Source organism: Oryzias latipes, chromosome 14 (assembly GCF_002234675.1).
Source record: "Oryzias latipes chromosome 14, ASM223467v1".
Lineage (NCBI taxonomy): Eukaryota > Metazoa > Chordata > Actinopteri > Beloniformes > Adrianichthyidae > Oryzias > Oryzias latipes.
The window spans coordinates 7,774,391-7,792,311 of record NC_019872.2 but is presented as its reverse complement, the minus strand read 5'-3'; the positions used below and the strand labels follow the sequence as shown (position 1 = coordinate 7,792,311).

The following is a 17,921-nucleotide window of genomic DNA, read 5'->3' as shown; positions in this document are numbered from 1 at the left end:
GCTTTTTTAGCAATACTATACGAATCGCAAGAAAAAGCAAAACACACACTGACTTTTTAAGGTAATAAACCAAATAAAATTAAGCATGCCAAACGTTTTTATCTGGACAGCAGCCACTTTCTGCAATATCTCTGAGAACCCCAAGATGTATCAGTGTGTAACACATAATTGAAAATCATTGCAGTAAAAGATATATTCTTCTCATTTAAAATTGAAGTAAAATTAGCCTTTTTAAATTTCTGCTCTTGTTCTTTTTTAACTTCAATTATCTTCCAAGCAGAAGTGTAACACATAAAAAATAATAAACCTTAAGGCAAAACCAGAGAGGAAGTCAGCTACATAAATATATAAATAACCATGTCTTGTCTTAGATATTAGTATTTTTGGGTTATGTCATTTTTTATTGATAGGCGATACATTTTTGCATTTGATTAACAAAGAAACTTTCAAATAAAACAAAAATAAGGCAAAGAATTTCCGGGCTGTGCCGCTGAGGGTCGTCGTTGTTTCTTAACCAACTTTGACCGCTTTTATTTTGAAAACAGGAAGTCTTTGTGTTTTTGTTGCGGTCACGAGGAGAGCTGTCATTAGCATTCGAAGGGGTAAATTCTAAGCTAAACCAGCAAACGACAGTTGTTATTTTCTCACACAAGGCCACGATGAAATTCCTACGGAGACTGCCGCTCAGCCTGAAAACGTTAAAACATCCGTTTTTGCTGCCTGTTTTACTGACTGTCTTGTTTGTCCAGAGCCGAGGCGACGACAGCAATGTGTTGGATAACGACGTTACTGAAAGAATGGCTGAGGAAAGCCACCGACAGGACAGTGCCAACTTACTAATTTTTATCCTACTCTTGACTCTAACCATTCTAACAATTTGGCTTTTTAAACACCGGCGATTTCGGTTCCTGCACGAGACAGGACTCGCCATGATCTACGGTAAGAACATGAGAGGGTGGCGAACGGTCATGTCAATTAATTAATGCTAGCCGTCTCGGACACCGTAGTTTAGCTCCTTAAACGTAACCGATAAGCCAATTAAATGGTTTCAGTGGACGTGTTAAGCTAGGTAGGCCTCCATGTAAATGTGTAAATGCCTTATGTAGTTCCCCATTTATTTAATTGTCAGTTCTACCTAAAATGTATTTTTATTATCAAAGGTAACATTTTAGGGCATTTTAACTAATACCTCTAACGTATCATAGCATTAAGTAGTTATTTATAACTAGTTTTTGAAATGTAATAAGTCGAGTAAACCTGATGAAGCCACGCCCCCTTTTAGTAAAGCAAACGCCCTAGTTTGTGTTTATATATCCGGTTGTGCCTTGACCTCAACCAAGGTTCAACATGCATGGTTATTATTTTCCATTAAAATAAATAATCAAAATATTAACAATATTTGTTAACATAATTGAGGCTCTGCATGTGTTGATAAGTATTTGTGGTAATTCCATATTTTTCTAGGAATATTTTGCTCTGACATGCATTTGCTTTTTTTGTTTTTTTTTAGTAATGACATTTTGTAGAAACAGAAGCAAACCAACATTTTAAAGTGATTCACAAAGACACTTCCAAAACAACAACACAACAAGACCAGTGCAAAAAAGTCAAATCATAATTGTTGAATAGAGAAGTTGTCAATAAAGATAGTTCTCAAAGGATTTGTGACTCCATTGCTCAACTTGTCAGGGTAGCCGTGTTTGAAAGGTGCTAACCATAACATGCGGGCTGTTATGGTTAAGTCTTGGACTTTAGTATACAGACAAATACATTGGCATTACGCTGAATTCAAGATTCAAACCTATTATTAAGGAGATGCTGTTTACATTTTTCTTTTGAATTCTGACTTTTTAAAATGATTTGAAAATAAATATTTAAGTAATGGTGGCGCAGTGGTTAGCGCTCTTGCCTCACAGCAAAAAGGCCTCCGGTTCAAGTCCCGGCTGGGGGACGTGAAAAACTACATCAATGAGTAAACCTGTGTGGAGTTTGCATCTTCTCCCCGTGCATGCGTGGGTTTTGTCCGGGGTCTCCGGCTTCCTCCCACCGTCCAAAAACATGCTACATAGGTAAATTGGCAACTCTAAATTGTCCCTAGGTGTGAGTGTGAGAGTGAATGGGTGTGTGTTTGTGGACATTCTACCCTGTGACAGACTGTGGACCTGTTCAGGGTGTCCCCTGCCTTCGCCAACAAGTGGCCGGGATAGGCTCCGGCAGCCCCGTGACCCCGAAAGGGAAAAACGGAATAGAAAATGAATGAATATTTAAGTAACCTATGAAATGCCAAAAGTCAACTCCTCTCACCACTGGTGAGCTTTAATACAAGAAGAAGACCAAATCCGTGTCAAGATTTATTGTTATTTCACATCAGAACAAAGTATCAACAAATTCTTTCAGTGGTGGTAGTCTAAAATCAAGTTATAAAAGGACTTAATTTAGTTGCACAATTATTTAAAATGTTTGTAGTTCTATGAGATGATAAGATCAGCAAGTAAAGCTTATATGAGATTTAATATTTTCCACAATTAAATTCTGCCTTTAATAACTTAAGACTACTAAAATAATCTACATATTCCAGCTGATTAGAAAGTATGTATTATTAGTAAGACATTTTTGTGCCCAACAATTTATTGAGTTGTACTTTGTCCATATATTTGAAAAGAAACTTTTACTTCTTGTCTATTCCCCCCTTAAGGCCTGTTAGTGGGCGTGATCCTACGATATGGCGTCCACGTGCCCGAGAGCATCAGCAACGTGACCCTCAGCTGTGCCGTCAACGCCAGTCCCGCCACTTTACTGGTCAACGTCAGCGGACGATTCTATGAGTACACGCTGAAGGGAGAAATCAGACAGGGCAGGGGCCACCAGATGCAGGACGACGAGATGCTCAGAAAGGCAAGAGGGGGATCAGATGTGGGAGCTGGTGCATGTGACTGTTTAATGAGTGACCAATGCAGAGAGTGTTTTAAGTTTTGTTGCTAACTGCATTCAGGTGTAATACTCAAACTGAAAGTGCAAACACTGAAGTCCAGTTGCTGTTGTTGACAGGTGACCTTTGATCCAGAGGTGTTTTTCAACATTTTGTTGCCTCCTATAATCTTCCATGCAGGCTACAGTCTAAAAAGGGTAAGTAGCTAGCTCACTAAAAATTATCTTCATAAAAAACAAATTCCAAACTGTGGCATAGTTTTTAAAAGCTATTTAGATGTTTTTCGTTGCCTTTGTTTTAGCGAACACTAAATCTTTTTCCCCCAAAAAATGTTTACCTGTAGAGACACTTTTTTAGAAACATTGGCTCCATCCTGGCTTATGCATTCATTGGAACCGTCATATCCTGCTTTGTCATTGGGTAAGTCACAAGTCCCATCCACCCACGCGCATTCACACACAGATAGTGTAGTTTAGTGATCCTAGAATCTCCAAAACTGCTTTTATTTACTTCCCTTTCAGTCTAAAAAACACACCTGCATCCTGCAGAAGGTCTGATCCAAACCCCAGATGGAGAATCTGCTAAGAGCTGACATGTTTCATGTAAAAAAAAAAGTCAATTAGAATCTAAAAAATACATTTCTCCTTATATGCAACGATTCAATTTCCCCACAATTCAGTTTAAACCTCGATTTTAGGGTCATGGTTTTGTTTCGGTTCAGTACATGATTTCTGTTTTACAAAACAACAAAAAAAAACAAGAAAAAACCCCAACAATTTTTAGATTTTGCCAATAAGCAAGTGACAATGAGGATCAACCTGTCAGTGGGCTTATACTAAGCCTGGTGTGATGTAATAAAACAGAATAAACCCTTCTTAAACTTTATAGATGTTTGACACCTTCAAAGTAAACATAAACAAACAGCAATAGGGATGCAACAATACACTTTCCCCACGATTCGGTTCTATGGTGTAGCAAGCTGCTCAGTTTTAAACCAGGAATTGTTGCATCATTTAATAGTATCACAGCTGTCATTAGAGGTCAGAGTCAGACAAGCATCACTGGGTGGGTCCAAATTTCGAGGGCTGCATCCTTCAACGGACGACGTTGGTCGGGTCCTTCGTCGAGCGGGTTGGCCGGATATTAACGGCTCTGAATTTGGACGAGTCTCACCTTTAGATAATTGCAACTGTTATATCGGTGAATGTCCTGTCACCTAGCAACCGTGAGTCCCGAACAGAGAGGAATAGTGAACCAGGCATGGAGTTCAAATTTTCCTGGCTTATTTGATCCAACTTCTAATCTTGGAGGTGTACTTATAAAAAGGTGTAATTGTCTCTAACTCCCGGTTCCACTTCACAGTCCGCCATAGTTGTCAGAAAATCTCTGGATTCAGCCGCAATGCACCTTGGGATATGGACAGCATAGAAGGATACACCAGACCAATCCTTGAAATCGGGAAAAAGAAGGCCGTATTCATTGGGTGCATTTGAAGGAGTCGTTAAATTGGGCCGCACTAGTCGCGGCGCCGTTATGTAAGCAGCCTTCAAATGCAGCCCAGGAAGAACGCAGCCCTCGAATTTGGACACATCCACTGTTAAACGAACACAGTGATGATGTCAACACAGTCAACAAACAAAAAAAGTCCTCGTATTGTCTTTGATGACTTGTCCATCTTCTTCTCAGACTCATCATGTACGGCTTTGTGTCCTTCATGAAAGTTGTGGGTCAGCTTGGGGGGGATTTTTACTTCACTGACTGCCTCTTCTTTGGGGCCATCGTCTCAGCGACAGACCCAGGTGAGGAAGGCCATGACTGCTTCAAGCACCATAAATTTTGAACTGTTCTTCACAATCCACGGAAGCATTGTTTTCTGACATTTAGGAGCATAATTACCGATTTTCTTTCATTTTGGGCCTGTCTGTGACTTCTGATTTGCTTTTTCTTCCTTACCTCAGTGACGGTGTTGGCCATCTTCAATGATCTAAAGGTTGACGTGGACTTGTACGCCCTGTTGTTTGGGGAGAGTGTTCTCAATGATGCCGTGGCCATTGTCCTGTCCTCGTAAGTCTTCAGTTCTACATACATTAAAAACGAACAAAAAGAAATCAGATTATCAAATTTGCAACTAAAGCTTCACATACGCAAAATGTTCAGTCTGTGTTAAGTTGCTTACTTTTGCTTCAGATCGAGCCATTTTGCTAAAGTGCAATTATGAAGAAGCCGTTTGCTCCTCTAGGATTCAGTTATTGAATCAACATTTGAATTATTCATCACCTAATGGGTGTGACGAGCTAACTCATATCGGCTTGTTTTGTGTACTGCTCATGAATGCGTCTCACCGACATCCCTCCTTGTCATTTCACTGCTTGCCCTCCTTCACCCGTCTGTGTCATTCATGGCTCGCCTGTACGTACGTACGTATGTATGTGTGGATGCATGTATGTAGGGTTCTCCTTCGCTTGGAAAAGCAGGGCAGGCAGGGGGGTGGCGCTGGTCCCTCCTCTGGAGAGGAGAGCTCAGTTTGGCCTCAGGGGGTTGAGGAGTTGTCGGGAGAGAACCTGACATTCACTCCTCGGTGGGTGGGAGGAGAATCAGAACAGTCTGGATTTGTGCTAGAACCTCTCATCTGATCCAGACCTTTTCTATAGATCCCAGCTTTGGATGAGTTCTAGTTTCCTCTAAATCTCTTATCCTTCCCTGCATCATCTGTAGTGTTCATTTTTTACCTTTAGACCCTTAATAAGATTGAAAATCATCCCTTTATGAGAAGTTTACTAAATGTAAATGTAACAAAGTGCATGCATGACTTTCCCCCTCATAATGACCCTGTTATGTAGATCTCCAGCTCAGATGGTTTCAGTTCAGTTTTTGCCACTTTGAACTGACAAGTTTTCTTTTTTTTTTCTCTCTTGTGAGCATGAACCCTTTCTCCTCCTGAATTTGTATTTAAAGCCTTTCTGATCTTCACGTGTTTGCGTGTCCTCCACCTGCCCTCCAGATCCATTGTGGCGTATCAGCCTGCAGGAGACAACAGCCACAGCTTTGAGGCCATGGCCATGCTCAAGTCTTTCGGCGTCTTTCTCGGTGTCTTCAGTGGATCTTTTGCTCTTGGAGTGTCCACTGGAGTCATGACTGCATTCATATCCTTTCATTTTGCTGATTCAACAGGATTTTTAGAAAATACCAAAAAATGTTTTTTTTTTTTTTCCTTAACTTGATTCTTTCTCACGTGACGAAGTTCACCAAGCTGAGAGACTTCCCTTTGCTGGAGACGGCTCTCTTTTTCCTGATGTCCTGGAGTACGTTTCTGCTGGCTGAGGCCTGCGGTTTCACAGGTACTCCTTCACAAAACACGCATGCAGACCCATTATCTTCAGTCGTCTGTGGGATTACCAGACCTTGAATCAGTTTTCATTTCACAAAATGCTGACAAGTAATAGAAAGCAATTTGTGCAGAAGTGTAGAAAGTTGCACAGCTGCTTAGAAGATGAGTAGCACTGTTTGATCACTAGATGATCAGATTTTGGTTTGTCCTTGCTCACACTTCTAGGTATCCGTCTTTCTCTGATCATTTTGTGAGAATTTGTGTTTGTTTTCGATCCAAATCAGCACCAAAATAAGGAAACAAACATTGATAGACAGTCAATATGACATTTCTTTACACGCAGACAAAAAAGACAAAAACAGAAAGGGTGGTGCCAGTTGGAGAGCATCAACTTTATGGGTTTTATTAATTTTAAGGGCGCCTTACATTAAAGGCTCAAAGACAATAAAAACAATTAAAGATGAAGAGTAGTGACATAAAAATGTAAAAACACCAGATAAAAATGGACAGTGAAGATGGCTGCCGAATGCTCCAGAACATGAGCAGCGTTCTGGACCAGTTGGGAGACGTGAAAGGGAAGAGTTACAGTAAGATATAATAAAAGCATGGATTACTGTTTCAAAATGACTTTCAGATAACAATGGTTTCACCTTTACCAACTGCCTCATCTAAAATACGCTGGATTTTACCACTTAGCTAATTTGACCGTCAAGTTTAAAATCACTGTCCATCTTATAGACTGTTTTAAATGTGCAGCCAAGGGACCCAACTCCACAGAGGAGGGGTCACAGGAGCTACTTGGACTAAACACCATCACTTTAGTTTTTTTCTCAATAAAACTTAAATAGCTTAGGGCCATCCGGTCTTTGATGTCTTGTAAACAAGACAGTAGTGGTATAACAGAGCAACCTTTCTTTATCAGTAAATAAATCTGACTATCATTGACAGAAACTCAGGATCAGGACGGAGCTCAGAGGAAGGAGGTACAAAGAGAATAAAAGTGGTCCTACAATAGAGCCCTGTGGAACCTCAAGCAACATTGGTGCAGGATCCGGGATCCAGACATGCTCACACACATAGTCCTGTCAGCCAAATAGGATGAAAGCCAGTTGAGTGCAGCACCGGAAACCCCAAACAAACCTTCCAACCTGGGCAGTAAGAGATTGTGATCCATAGAATCAAATAAGTCTGACATTTGATGAAATGCACACTCAAATTAACAAAAACATAAGAGTGGTGTCAACTGGAGAGCATCAACGTGAGTGAGGGATTAACTCTGGTGTATCACAAGCTTCACATTTGTGCTGTTCCTCGAACAATTGATTCTATGAATTCCTGCTGGTGTCGTGCTCTCAGAGGCCAGTTTGGTTTCCAGAAGCTGAATGGACTTTGTGCTTTTCCAGGTGTTGTAGCGGTTCTGTTTTGTGGGATCACTCAGGCTCATTACACATATAACAATCTGTCACCGGAATCCCAAGAAAGAACTAAACAGGTAAGACTCAAAAACAAAGCTCTTAAAATGACTTCCATCGTTTCGAAGTCCCTGATAATGAATGGTTAGGTTTTATTTCTGTTGGTAGAGCAGTAGTAACTGAGAATATGAACTTTTCAAAAGTGCTTCTGCTGAAGAACCCCTAAAAAAGAGATTAGGTGGCTTTAAAAGCACTGCTCGAAAAAATAAAGGGAACACCTTGATAACTCAGTGTTACTCCAAGTCAGACACACTTCTGTGTAAACAAACTGTCAAATTAGGAAGGAACATTGACAAGTGGAATAGACAACAGGTGGAAATAAAAGGCGACCAAAAAGACACATCCAATGAAGGAGTGGTTCCGCAAGTGGTGAACGTAGACAACTTCTCCGTCTCTATGTTTTCTGGATGATGTTTTGGTGACTTTTGAATTCCTAAGTGTTGTCACTATGAGACAGCGTCTACAACCCACAAAGGTGGCCAGGTAGTGCGACTCATCCAGGACAGCACATCAATGCTAGCTGTGGCAAGAAGGTTTGTTGTGTGTTTCAGCGTAGTGTCCAGAGCATGAAGGTGCTACCAGGAGACAGGGCCAGTACATCAGGAGATGGTGGGCAACAACCTTGAGTTAGGACCACTACCTCCTTCTTTGTACAATGAGAAACAGTAGGACTGCCAGAGCCCTGCAAAATAACCTCCAGCAGGCCAGAAATGTTCCCATTTGCTCAAACTGTTAGAAACAGACTCCATGAGGGTGGTATGAGGGTCTGACGTCCACAGGTGGGGGTTGTGCTTAAAGCCCAACACAGTGCAAGACGACTGGCATTTGCTAGAGAACACCAAAATTGGTAAATTTGCCACTGGTGCACTATGCTCTTCACAGATGAAAGCAGGTTCACACGGAGCACGTGACAGAGTCTGGAGACGCTGTGGAGAAAGTTCTCCTGCCTGCAACATCGTCCAACATGACTGGTTTGTCAGTGTGTCAGTAATGGTTTGGGGTGGTATTTCTTTGTAGGGCGGCACAGCTCTCCACGTGCTCACCAGAGATAGCCTAACTGCCATTAGTTACCGAGATGAGATTCTCCGACCTCTTGCAAGACCGTATGCTGTTGCGATTGGCCCTGGATTTCTAATGTAAGACAATGCTAAACCTCATATGGCTGGAGAGTTTCAGCAGTTTCTGCTAGACAAAGGTATTGATCGGATGGACTGGCCCGCCCGTTCCCCAGACCTGAATTCAACTGAGCACATCTGGGACATCACGTCTCTGTCCTCGTCAGGCGTTGTAGGGAAGTGGTATCGGCGTGTGGGGGCCACACACACTACTCAGCCTCATTTTGACTTGTTTGAAAGACAGCAAATCCAAGTGGGATCAGCCTGTAGTGTGTTGTCCTCTTTAATTTTAAGTATGATTCCACATCTGGACCTCCATGGGCTAATCAATTATATTTTATTGATACATTTCGTGATGTGTTGTCAGCACAAACAACTATAGATAGATATAAACTTTATTAATTTTATTAATAAAGTAAAAATAATTAACTATGTAAAGATTGAAGTGTTTAAAAAGCAAATTTCATTGGTTCAGGTATAGGATGTGTTTTCGTAGTCTTCCCTTTTTTTCTTTGAGCACTTTTTCAATGAAAATACTCAGAAGACAGGATGTTTCAGTGACTTCTTAGAAATCCTCAAGTGAGCGACACTTGTGGTTTAAGAGCTGACGGATACTGCGAGTGTGTGGTGTACAAACATATCTGTCATCTGGATTCTGTGGAACCAGCTCTCCAGGATGCAAATCTGTCCATCAGCATGATTTTTTCCCCCCTCTATTTAACAAAAAGGTCAAATGGGAGAGTGGAGCCTTTAGTTCTGAACCATTGGACAGAATAAACCAAAAATGAAAAGTTTTTATAGACAAAACAAGGGTTACATGTCCCGTGTTCTTGAAGAGGTGCTTAAGTTATAAAAAAAAGGAATTCAGTTCAGTTTTATTGAAACAACACACGTATCAAAACTAGTAGTTTGTTCACTTTTGATTTGAAGCTAGAAGCAAAAAAGAATTTATTGCAGTCAACATTAACATGTTTGAAAAATTGTTTTTACAGTTCAAAAAGGAAGCATCCTCTCATATTGACTCTATATTCATTGTAATGTATTTACTGGGCTTGCTCAGAAACAGTATGTTTTTTTAAAATATTTAATTAAATTACACTCATGTTTTTGTTTCTTTTCCATCAGCTTTTTGAGCTGCTCAACTTCCTGGCAGAGAACTTCATCTTCTCCTACATGGGCCTGACTCTCTTTTCCTTCCAGTCACACGTCTTCAATCCGTTGTTCATCATCGGAGCTTTTGTATCCTTCCCTCTGTAGATGAACCAAACAAAACAGCCCTTTATTCCTCTTTGAGGCTCAGAAAACACAAAGCATTTACTTTTATGCACATGCACCGCTTAAATCTTTACTATAAATAGGGCTGCACGATATGAGGAAAACTCGCTATATGCGATATTGGTGTTTAATATTGCGATAACGATATAATTTGCGGTATATAAACAAATAGCAAAACAACCAAAAACAAAATTTCCATTTCACTGCAACAGTTTAAAAATTCTACTCCTAATGACCCTTGTCAAGGAGGCAAACACCAAACATAAAAGGGCTCATCTGATTAATCAACAACGTAAACGGGTCCTTTTGATTGTTTGAATGCATAAAAGAATTTATTTCATTTGTTCATATATGTCAAGCTGCCATGAGTTTGTTTTAGCACATTTAAGGAAACCATTTATTGCGATTTTCGCCGTCTTCTGCGGTATGCATATTGCACAGCTTGATGTCGCGATAACGATTAATTTGCGGTATATTGTGCAGGCCTAACTATAAACAACAATTAATATAAAATGCTTCTCATAAAATAGGATCTGAATGTCATTACCAGCACTATTGCCTGCTTGATTAAAGAAAAAGCAGATATAAATGTAGAGCTTGTTCAAAAGTAAGAAAGTGATCTTAGTCAGCTGTGACTTGGAGTTTCTGAACCATCATTTTTTCATTCCAGTCTTTGTGCACAGCCCTGACTGCTGCAGTTGTTGTGTCCTTGACCCGCATGCTGTGTTTGCAGGTGGCAGTGTTTGTGGGCAGAGCTGCAAACATCTACCCCTTGTCCTTACTCCTCAACCTGGGCCGCAGAAACAAGATAGGGTTGAACTTCCAGCATGTCATGATGTTTGCAGGTACGAAGTCTGTATATAAAGTTCTGTCTGACTGGGATTCAGATTTAGATGAAACTTTAGAACCATTTCAGGGGGAACTGGGAATTTAGTACAATAGAATCCCACCTGAAGGAAGTAGTCTTGTATTGGAGATGACTCTGCTCCAAATGATAAAAAAATGAGTATTTCCCATCGTAATAAACACAGGTTAGACTTATATATTTGTTTTGGAGAAAACCCAAAGTAAAGATAAGTGCAAGAGGGTAAATATTTTCCTGTTACACAAAAAGAAAAAACCCTGAAGAAAAGGATTTTTAAGTATGATTAGAAACAGAAATTTGTGTTGGTTTTGTCACTATCCAACATAAAGAGTTCTGATCAATAAAAAAACTACGGACTTGAGGATGTATAGCAGTCTTTTAACCTTTTTTGAGCTATGGTACACTTTTTCCTTGACAAAAATCCCACAGCACACCAGCATAAAAAAAACTAAGAAATTAGAGAGATAGAGAGAGGGATGAGAAACTCCGTAACCTTACAAAAAACAAATAAAAACAATAAATTATTCTTCCTAAACAATTATTGTTTTTTAAATGTATTTATATTTTTGTGTAAAATCTTTATTTTAGCCTTTCATACTGCCACATACTTAAAAAACTCACCAAAATTAGGGGTGAAAATAAATCAAAATCTCTTAGGGGGCTCAAAAATAAAATGTCTAAATCCACTAACAAAACTCAAAAAACGTGTCGGGGATATCTACGGAAGCCTTACTTTGAGACTTTTCTTGTGACATCGAGATAACGAAGAATATTCTATGCAGTGTCCCTCTCTCTTTCCCACACTGAGACGTAGGCTAATCTGTTACAAGTCCCTTTATTTGGTGGTTACTGTAGGCTCTAACCAACACTGAACAGGTTTCACCAGCAACTCTCAACAACAGAAACGTTCCTCAAAGTTTTTATTTTTTGATTTATAAGTAGGACTACACTCATCAAACGCCTTAATCATGTGCATTAGTCATGCACCAGCCCCCCTCCCTTTATTCCCCTAACCCCCCCACAACAGGTTGAATGACAGAACCCAGGGCTTCTAACGTCCCTGCGTTCACTGAGCTCCGGACATTACTGGTAGCCCAACTTAGTCCGCTGCAATGCGGGACTTGGGCTTTTACAATCATAAAAAACTTGTTTTCTCGTAACAATGAGATCATCTCGAGAAAGCAAGACAAAAAAAAAGTAGGGTAGGTCCTTTTCAGCTTCGGTAGATATCCAAAGAAAGTTTTTAAATTATTATGGGGTGGCCACAGGACCAGCTGGCCATCTTGTGACAAAGTAGGAAATTTGGCGATTTTCACATTTCCTCACAATATGGGAAATGAAAACTTTTGTCAGAGCGATCTTCATGAATTTTCCCACATGTGACCAGGTTGAGTCCCTAACCACAACTGAAGTTTCGTCGACCTTTGACTTTGAGAAAAAGTAGCTGTCTTAAATTAACCCTTGTGCAATCCTAGGCACTTTAACGTTGGGAGTTGGGTCATCTTGACCCACTAGACAGTGCTCTGAACCCTTTTTTCTTCAATGATTTGTGATCTTCACTGGTGTCCATGGATTACATGAAATCTTTCCACCTTTGTCATAGGGAGAACACGTCAATGTAAGGGTGGGGTCATAGGATAGCACAAGGGTTATAAAAAAAAAAAAAAACAACCCTAAATTTCCTGAAAATTGCTTAACCCCAGGCTATCAAAAAATACAATGGGTCCTATAGAGATAAAACCAACAGAAAAGCTGCCATTAAAAACAAGTCATTGAAGGCAGGTCAAAAGGGGGGGGGGGGGGGGGGTAGCGCCAATCCCAGGTTAAATTTGCTTTAAAATGCAAAAACAATGAATTAACACAAACATAAAACATTGAAGACATCCTACTGATGTATGTCGTGTAAACGTACACTAAGTACAAATGAAGCTATGAATAACTGAACATTATTAGGTTTGCCTTCATTCGTTTGGTCCCACAGTGTGACTCTCCCCGACTTTTTATTTTATTTTCTTTCTTTTATGCAGGGCTACGCGGGGCCATGACGTTTGCTCTGTCCATCCGGGACACGGCCACCTACGCCCGTCAAATGATGTTTTCCACCACTCTGCTGATTGTTTTCTTCACTGTGTGGATCTGTGGAGGCGGCACCACGCCCATGCTGTCTTTTATGAGCATACGGTGAGTCTGAACAGCCGTGAGCATCTTCTGCATCTCGTTCCTCAAAACTAACTGGGATTTTCTGATCTTTTTTTAATTTAAGAGTGGGGGTGGACTCTGATCAAGAGCACACAGTAAGTTACTGTTGGAATTGAAATTGCTGACTTGAGTAGAATTGTACTTTGATTGGAAGGATTATCCTGACTCTCCCTGTTTGGCAGAGCTCAGCCGCCGAGGATGGGTCACTGAGGAGATGCACTAAACATGAGAGTGCCTGGCCCTTCAGGATCTGGTATAACTTTGACCACAAGTATCCTTTGAATCATGGATTAAACAAATTCTCTATGCTGAGGTTGTTTTACCACCAGAGGGCACTCTTCCCAAACTCCATCGCCTTCATGGTTTCTTCTATCTTAACAGATTTTTTCGTCTAAGTCACAAACTGTGCTGCTGTATTTATCCCAAAAATAAAATCCGGTTTCATTGTGTGTGTTTTTTTTAAATCGTACTCATATGACCTTGACAGAAGCTCGCTCTCTAGCTATCTGAAGCCCCTGCTGACCCACAGCGGCCCGCCGCTCACGGCCACACTGCCAGCGTGCTGTGGACCGCTGGCTCGATGCCTCACCAGCCCACAGGCCTACGAGGTTTGGGCGAAGAACAAAACCTACACATTTATAAAAATTCACTGGGCAAAAAATCCAGATGTTAAAGAACTGATGTTTGTGTAAAACTGCTGTTTAGTTTTAAAAGACCCACTCAGATGAAAATGGTGTTTTTGGTGCTTTTAGCGGGTAGCATTTTTCTGATGATGGAGGATAAAGACAATTGAGCCAAAAATTTGGGGCTTAATTTGCAAAGTATTTTTGAATTTAAATCCTTGCGAATCTGAAGCAGACGAAAAAAATCCATTTGAGAGAAGAAAAAAAAGATTATATTTGTTATGTAGAAAATACAATGGGCTGGCCACAAGCTCCGTTCTGATGCGTTCACTTGTCTAGATGCGTGTACGTCTTAATTTTTCCTGTCTGAGCTGGCATCTGACTCAAAATGTTCGGCTGGACAGCTCCAATATTTTCCCAGCATTTTTGTTGCACCACTAATGTTAGTTTAGGGTGTAAGCTAGTGGGAGAGCATGGAAACCAGACGACTCAGTTAGAGGCGATGGGAAGGGGGGTGGAGTGGGTTTGCATTGCGGCAACAGTCCTGCCCACAACTCAGAGATGAAATTCTAATCAACTAATGCTGCTCTGCAGAAACTATGTCCTAGAAATTGACCATTTATTTGATTGAATTTTGGTTAAAAAACAGCATAATCATAATTAAAGGACCACTGGGAACACTTTGAAAATAGATCAAACAATAATTGGAGTGCGTCTATAGCCCTCAACCTCTTTTAGGCTGATTATTCCCTCTTTATTTTCCAGAATGAAGGGCAGCTTCATGATGATGATTCAGACTTCATCATGAACGACGCCAGCGTAAGTTCCATGTACGCTGACGTCACCGTGAGCACAGACGCCTCCGGCTCTCACACCGTCAACCACAAGCACTCCTTCTCCTCCGGTGGAGGCCGGTTCAACGAAGGTATGGATCAGGAGCTGGCCCTGACGGATCAGGACGTGACGATCCGCGGCACGCGGCTCGTCCTGCCAGTGGAGGACTCGGCTGAGCCGCCAAGCACAGTCACTCTCCCGCCGCCACCCTCCCCGCCGCACTCCGAGCCCCGCCGACACAGACTGTAGGAAGGGTTGTGTCCGCCGCTTCAGAAATCCCAAACGATCAACTCTGATGGAAAAAGGTTTTGATCAAGGTTTCTATTTCATAATTTTAAGTCTGTTCTTTATGGGACCATTTTTATTTGTCACTTTAAGTCTCAGCACTGGTGTCGGGCATTGAGGGATCTGTCACAAGTGTCTGCTGAAGCTGTGGGGCCTAAACTTAGCACGTCTCTAGCTATAATGGAGGAAACTCAGTTTGGGATCATCAGAGGTGGGGTTGGGTGGATGAGGGGCGTGTCTTCAGCGGTGGAAGTAGCATGCACTTCAGCGTCCCGACAGGTCTGAGCGCCTCATCCACACGGCTGCAGCTCATGTTAACACTGAAATTATTTATTTTTAACGATTGATTAAGTTATTTATTTGTTGTGGTGAACAAAGGTACTACAACTTTTCTTTCGTGGTACTTTCACCGAATGAATGTTATGGAGGAGACAGCTGTTTGTTTCCTTCTGAAACTGTAGCAGACGCTTGGACTTTGTCCTGTAGACCAGAGCTTCCCTGTGAATGTGGGGGTTTTGTTTTATCGGATGTGAGAGGTCGACCTGGCCTGATTTAAATGGAGTTTATAGGGCTAAAGTTTGTTTTTACCATAGTTTGGTTCAACTTTCTTTAAAAACAACAACCAAACGAACAAAAAGGTGACTTTTTCTCTGTCTTTGTGATGTTGGGTCATCTAAAATAGCGGAGTGTTTGCTGAACTGTCTGGAATCCAAGTGCCTACTGAGGAACTCTGTTTAGTGTTAAAGAAGTGAACATCTGTCCTGTTTTCCTCTGCTTGGTTGTAGTAAAGGGAGTTGGGTTATTCCTTTTCATTGAAACCGCATATTTTCAGTCTGAATGGACAATCATTTACCCTCCTGTGGTTTAACAAGCAGTTCATTGATTTTTCTGATTAAAAATGTAAAAAAAAATTCTAGATAAATCCACTGAAAGACACCCAAAAGAAAATACAAAAACTAATGGATAATAAGCATTTTCTGAACACTACTACTTATTATTTTCAGTTTTGTATTTTTGAAGAAAAGATGCAGTATATGTAAATAAGTGAAGAATGGATTTGTGAAAGGTACCAGGACAGAGGAGGACGTTTCAGACTTTTTACCTGATGGTTTGTGCACTTTTACACTTCATTTTATCAGCTCTGACTGTTAAGTTTTTATGTAATGTCTCCTTTATTAACAACAACATCATTTCTTTCTGTATTTGCCTGAAGTGTAACACTACACTTTTAGGTTGTTCATATTGTTTTTTTTGAAAATAGTTGGTCATATTTGTTGTTCAAATGGAAATGTTTCCACAAATTGCTTCAGCAGGAAATCTTTTCTGTCCATTTTTAAACAAACTGGTCCAGCGATGCACATCTCTGTGTTCTGACGTCCAGTTCGAAGTTGAAGTGTACTTAAGAACATAAACACACTTATACAAACAGAAAAAAAATGATTACACACACACACACAGAAAAAGATGTGAAAATGTTTTGATCAACTGTTTAATGTTTCTGCCATTTTTTTGTGAGCTGTTCACCGTCGTAGTTCCAGGTTTATAATTTGGACAGAAATCAAGTCTCTTGTGGTTTTTCAAGTGTGTTACTGAAGTTGTGCCGTCAGTTTTAACCCTTTGGAAAATGTGATAAAAGGAAATAAACTACCGTTCAAAATTTTAGTTTGACTTTTCCATATTATATAAACAATTATGATGTGTGTGAGATAGAATTCTAGGTTAGTGAGGCTCTATAATCAGATTTTACTCAATCTTATATTGACCCTTGTGTTATCTTAGATGACCCCACCCTTACTTTGACGTGTTCTCCCTACCATGACAAAGGTGGATAAAGGTGGAAAGATTTTATGTAATCATGGACACCAGTGAAGATCACAAATCATTGAAGAAAATAAAGATGACCCCACCCCCAGCTTAACGTGCCTTGGATAGCACAAGGGTTCCACAAATACCAAAGCAGAAGCAGAGACCACACAAGGACAGAAGACAAACTCTTTAGAATTAAAGAATTGTCAGACGACAATAGAGCATAGAAGGATTAGTAATCCAGTGACCTGTCACACTCAGACCTGCTCTGTTGCTGTTTAAATCTGTATTTGTGCTCTTTGACTCCTTCGTCACAGAATTCCTGTTCTCCTGCTCAAATCTTTCCATTTTCAGTAACTTGCTTTCCAAACTTTCTTGCTGGGTGATTTAATTCAGTCAGAACTCACCAGCCAACAGGACGACAGACTTCTCTAAGCAATCAGTCTAACTTTTAGCCTGAGGTCAATCTGTGCATATTCTGCTTTCAGTTTCAGAGATGTGTGAACCCAAAAAGAGCTACAAGCATTGTTGACGTGGGTGAAGTAAACTCCTGTTCACAAGCCCTGGCTACGTCATTTTCCACATACCAATAAGGGACGGTAGGAGGTTACCAACCACTCATGTCTGTGGTTCTATGTTCCTAATGCATGAAATAATCTAACATTACTTGAGGTCTGTCAGAGCTGGGAAAAGTGTGAGAAATCCTACATGAAGTAGCCCAAACATAATATTCAGTTTAGTTTTACATCAGTTGACACAGAAAAACTCAAACTCAACATACCAAACAGTACGATCCCATTTAGCTATGCAGTTTCATGCAGGAAACTATTTTCATTTTTAGAAACAGACACACACAAACCTGGAAACTTCTATTTAAAGCAGAGCAAATAGAGGATGGCTATTTTGAGAAGAGTAAACTTTAAAGTGTTTGGATCAGATGAGCATAGTTTAGAGTAGTTATGCTGCACAACCAGATGTGCAAGTATGGAAAAATAACAAAACTTCCCAAATGACACACTCAAACGCTACAGCCTGTCAGACGAGAAAAGTCAGAAAATTGTAGGGCATGCAAGATCAGCAGTGGCAAAGAATTGTCTACTTAAAAATAAATAAAGTTATAAAAAATATTTATAACAAAATACACGTGATGCTTTTTGGTGGGACTAAAAAAAAAATCTTTATTTCTTGCC

At 40.4% G+C, this 17,921-nt stretch overlaps 1 protein-coding gene across 1 annotated transcript; it reads left to right on the top strand.

The window, feature by feature from the left end:
* The first annotated feature begins 550 nt into the window (after positions 1–550).
* On the top strand, positions 551–16,587 carry LOC101156110 (sodium/hydrogen exchanger 6). Its single transcript, XM_004076239.3, has 16 exons — positions 551–939; positions 2,696–2,895; positions 3,049–3,126; positions 3,273–3,349; positions 4,616–4,728; positions 4,888–4,993; positions 5,931–6,072; positions 6,162–6,267; positions 7,661–7,749; positions 9,970–10,083; positions 10,853–10,964; positions 13,012–13,165; positions 13,248–13,278; positions 13,366–13,454; positions 13,686–13,791; positions 14,572–16,587. The coding sequence occupies exons 1-16, from the start codon at positions 660–662 to the stop codon at positions 14,887–14,889; spliced, it is 2,115 nt and encodes a 704-aa protein (XP_004076287.1). The 5' UTR covers positions 551–659; the 3' UTR covers positions 14,890–16,587.
* The last annotated feature ends 1,334 nt before the right edge of the window (positions 16,588–17,921 follow it).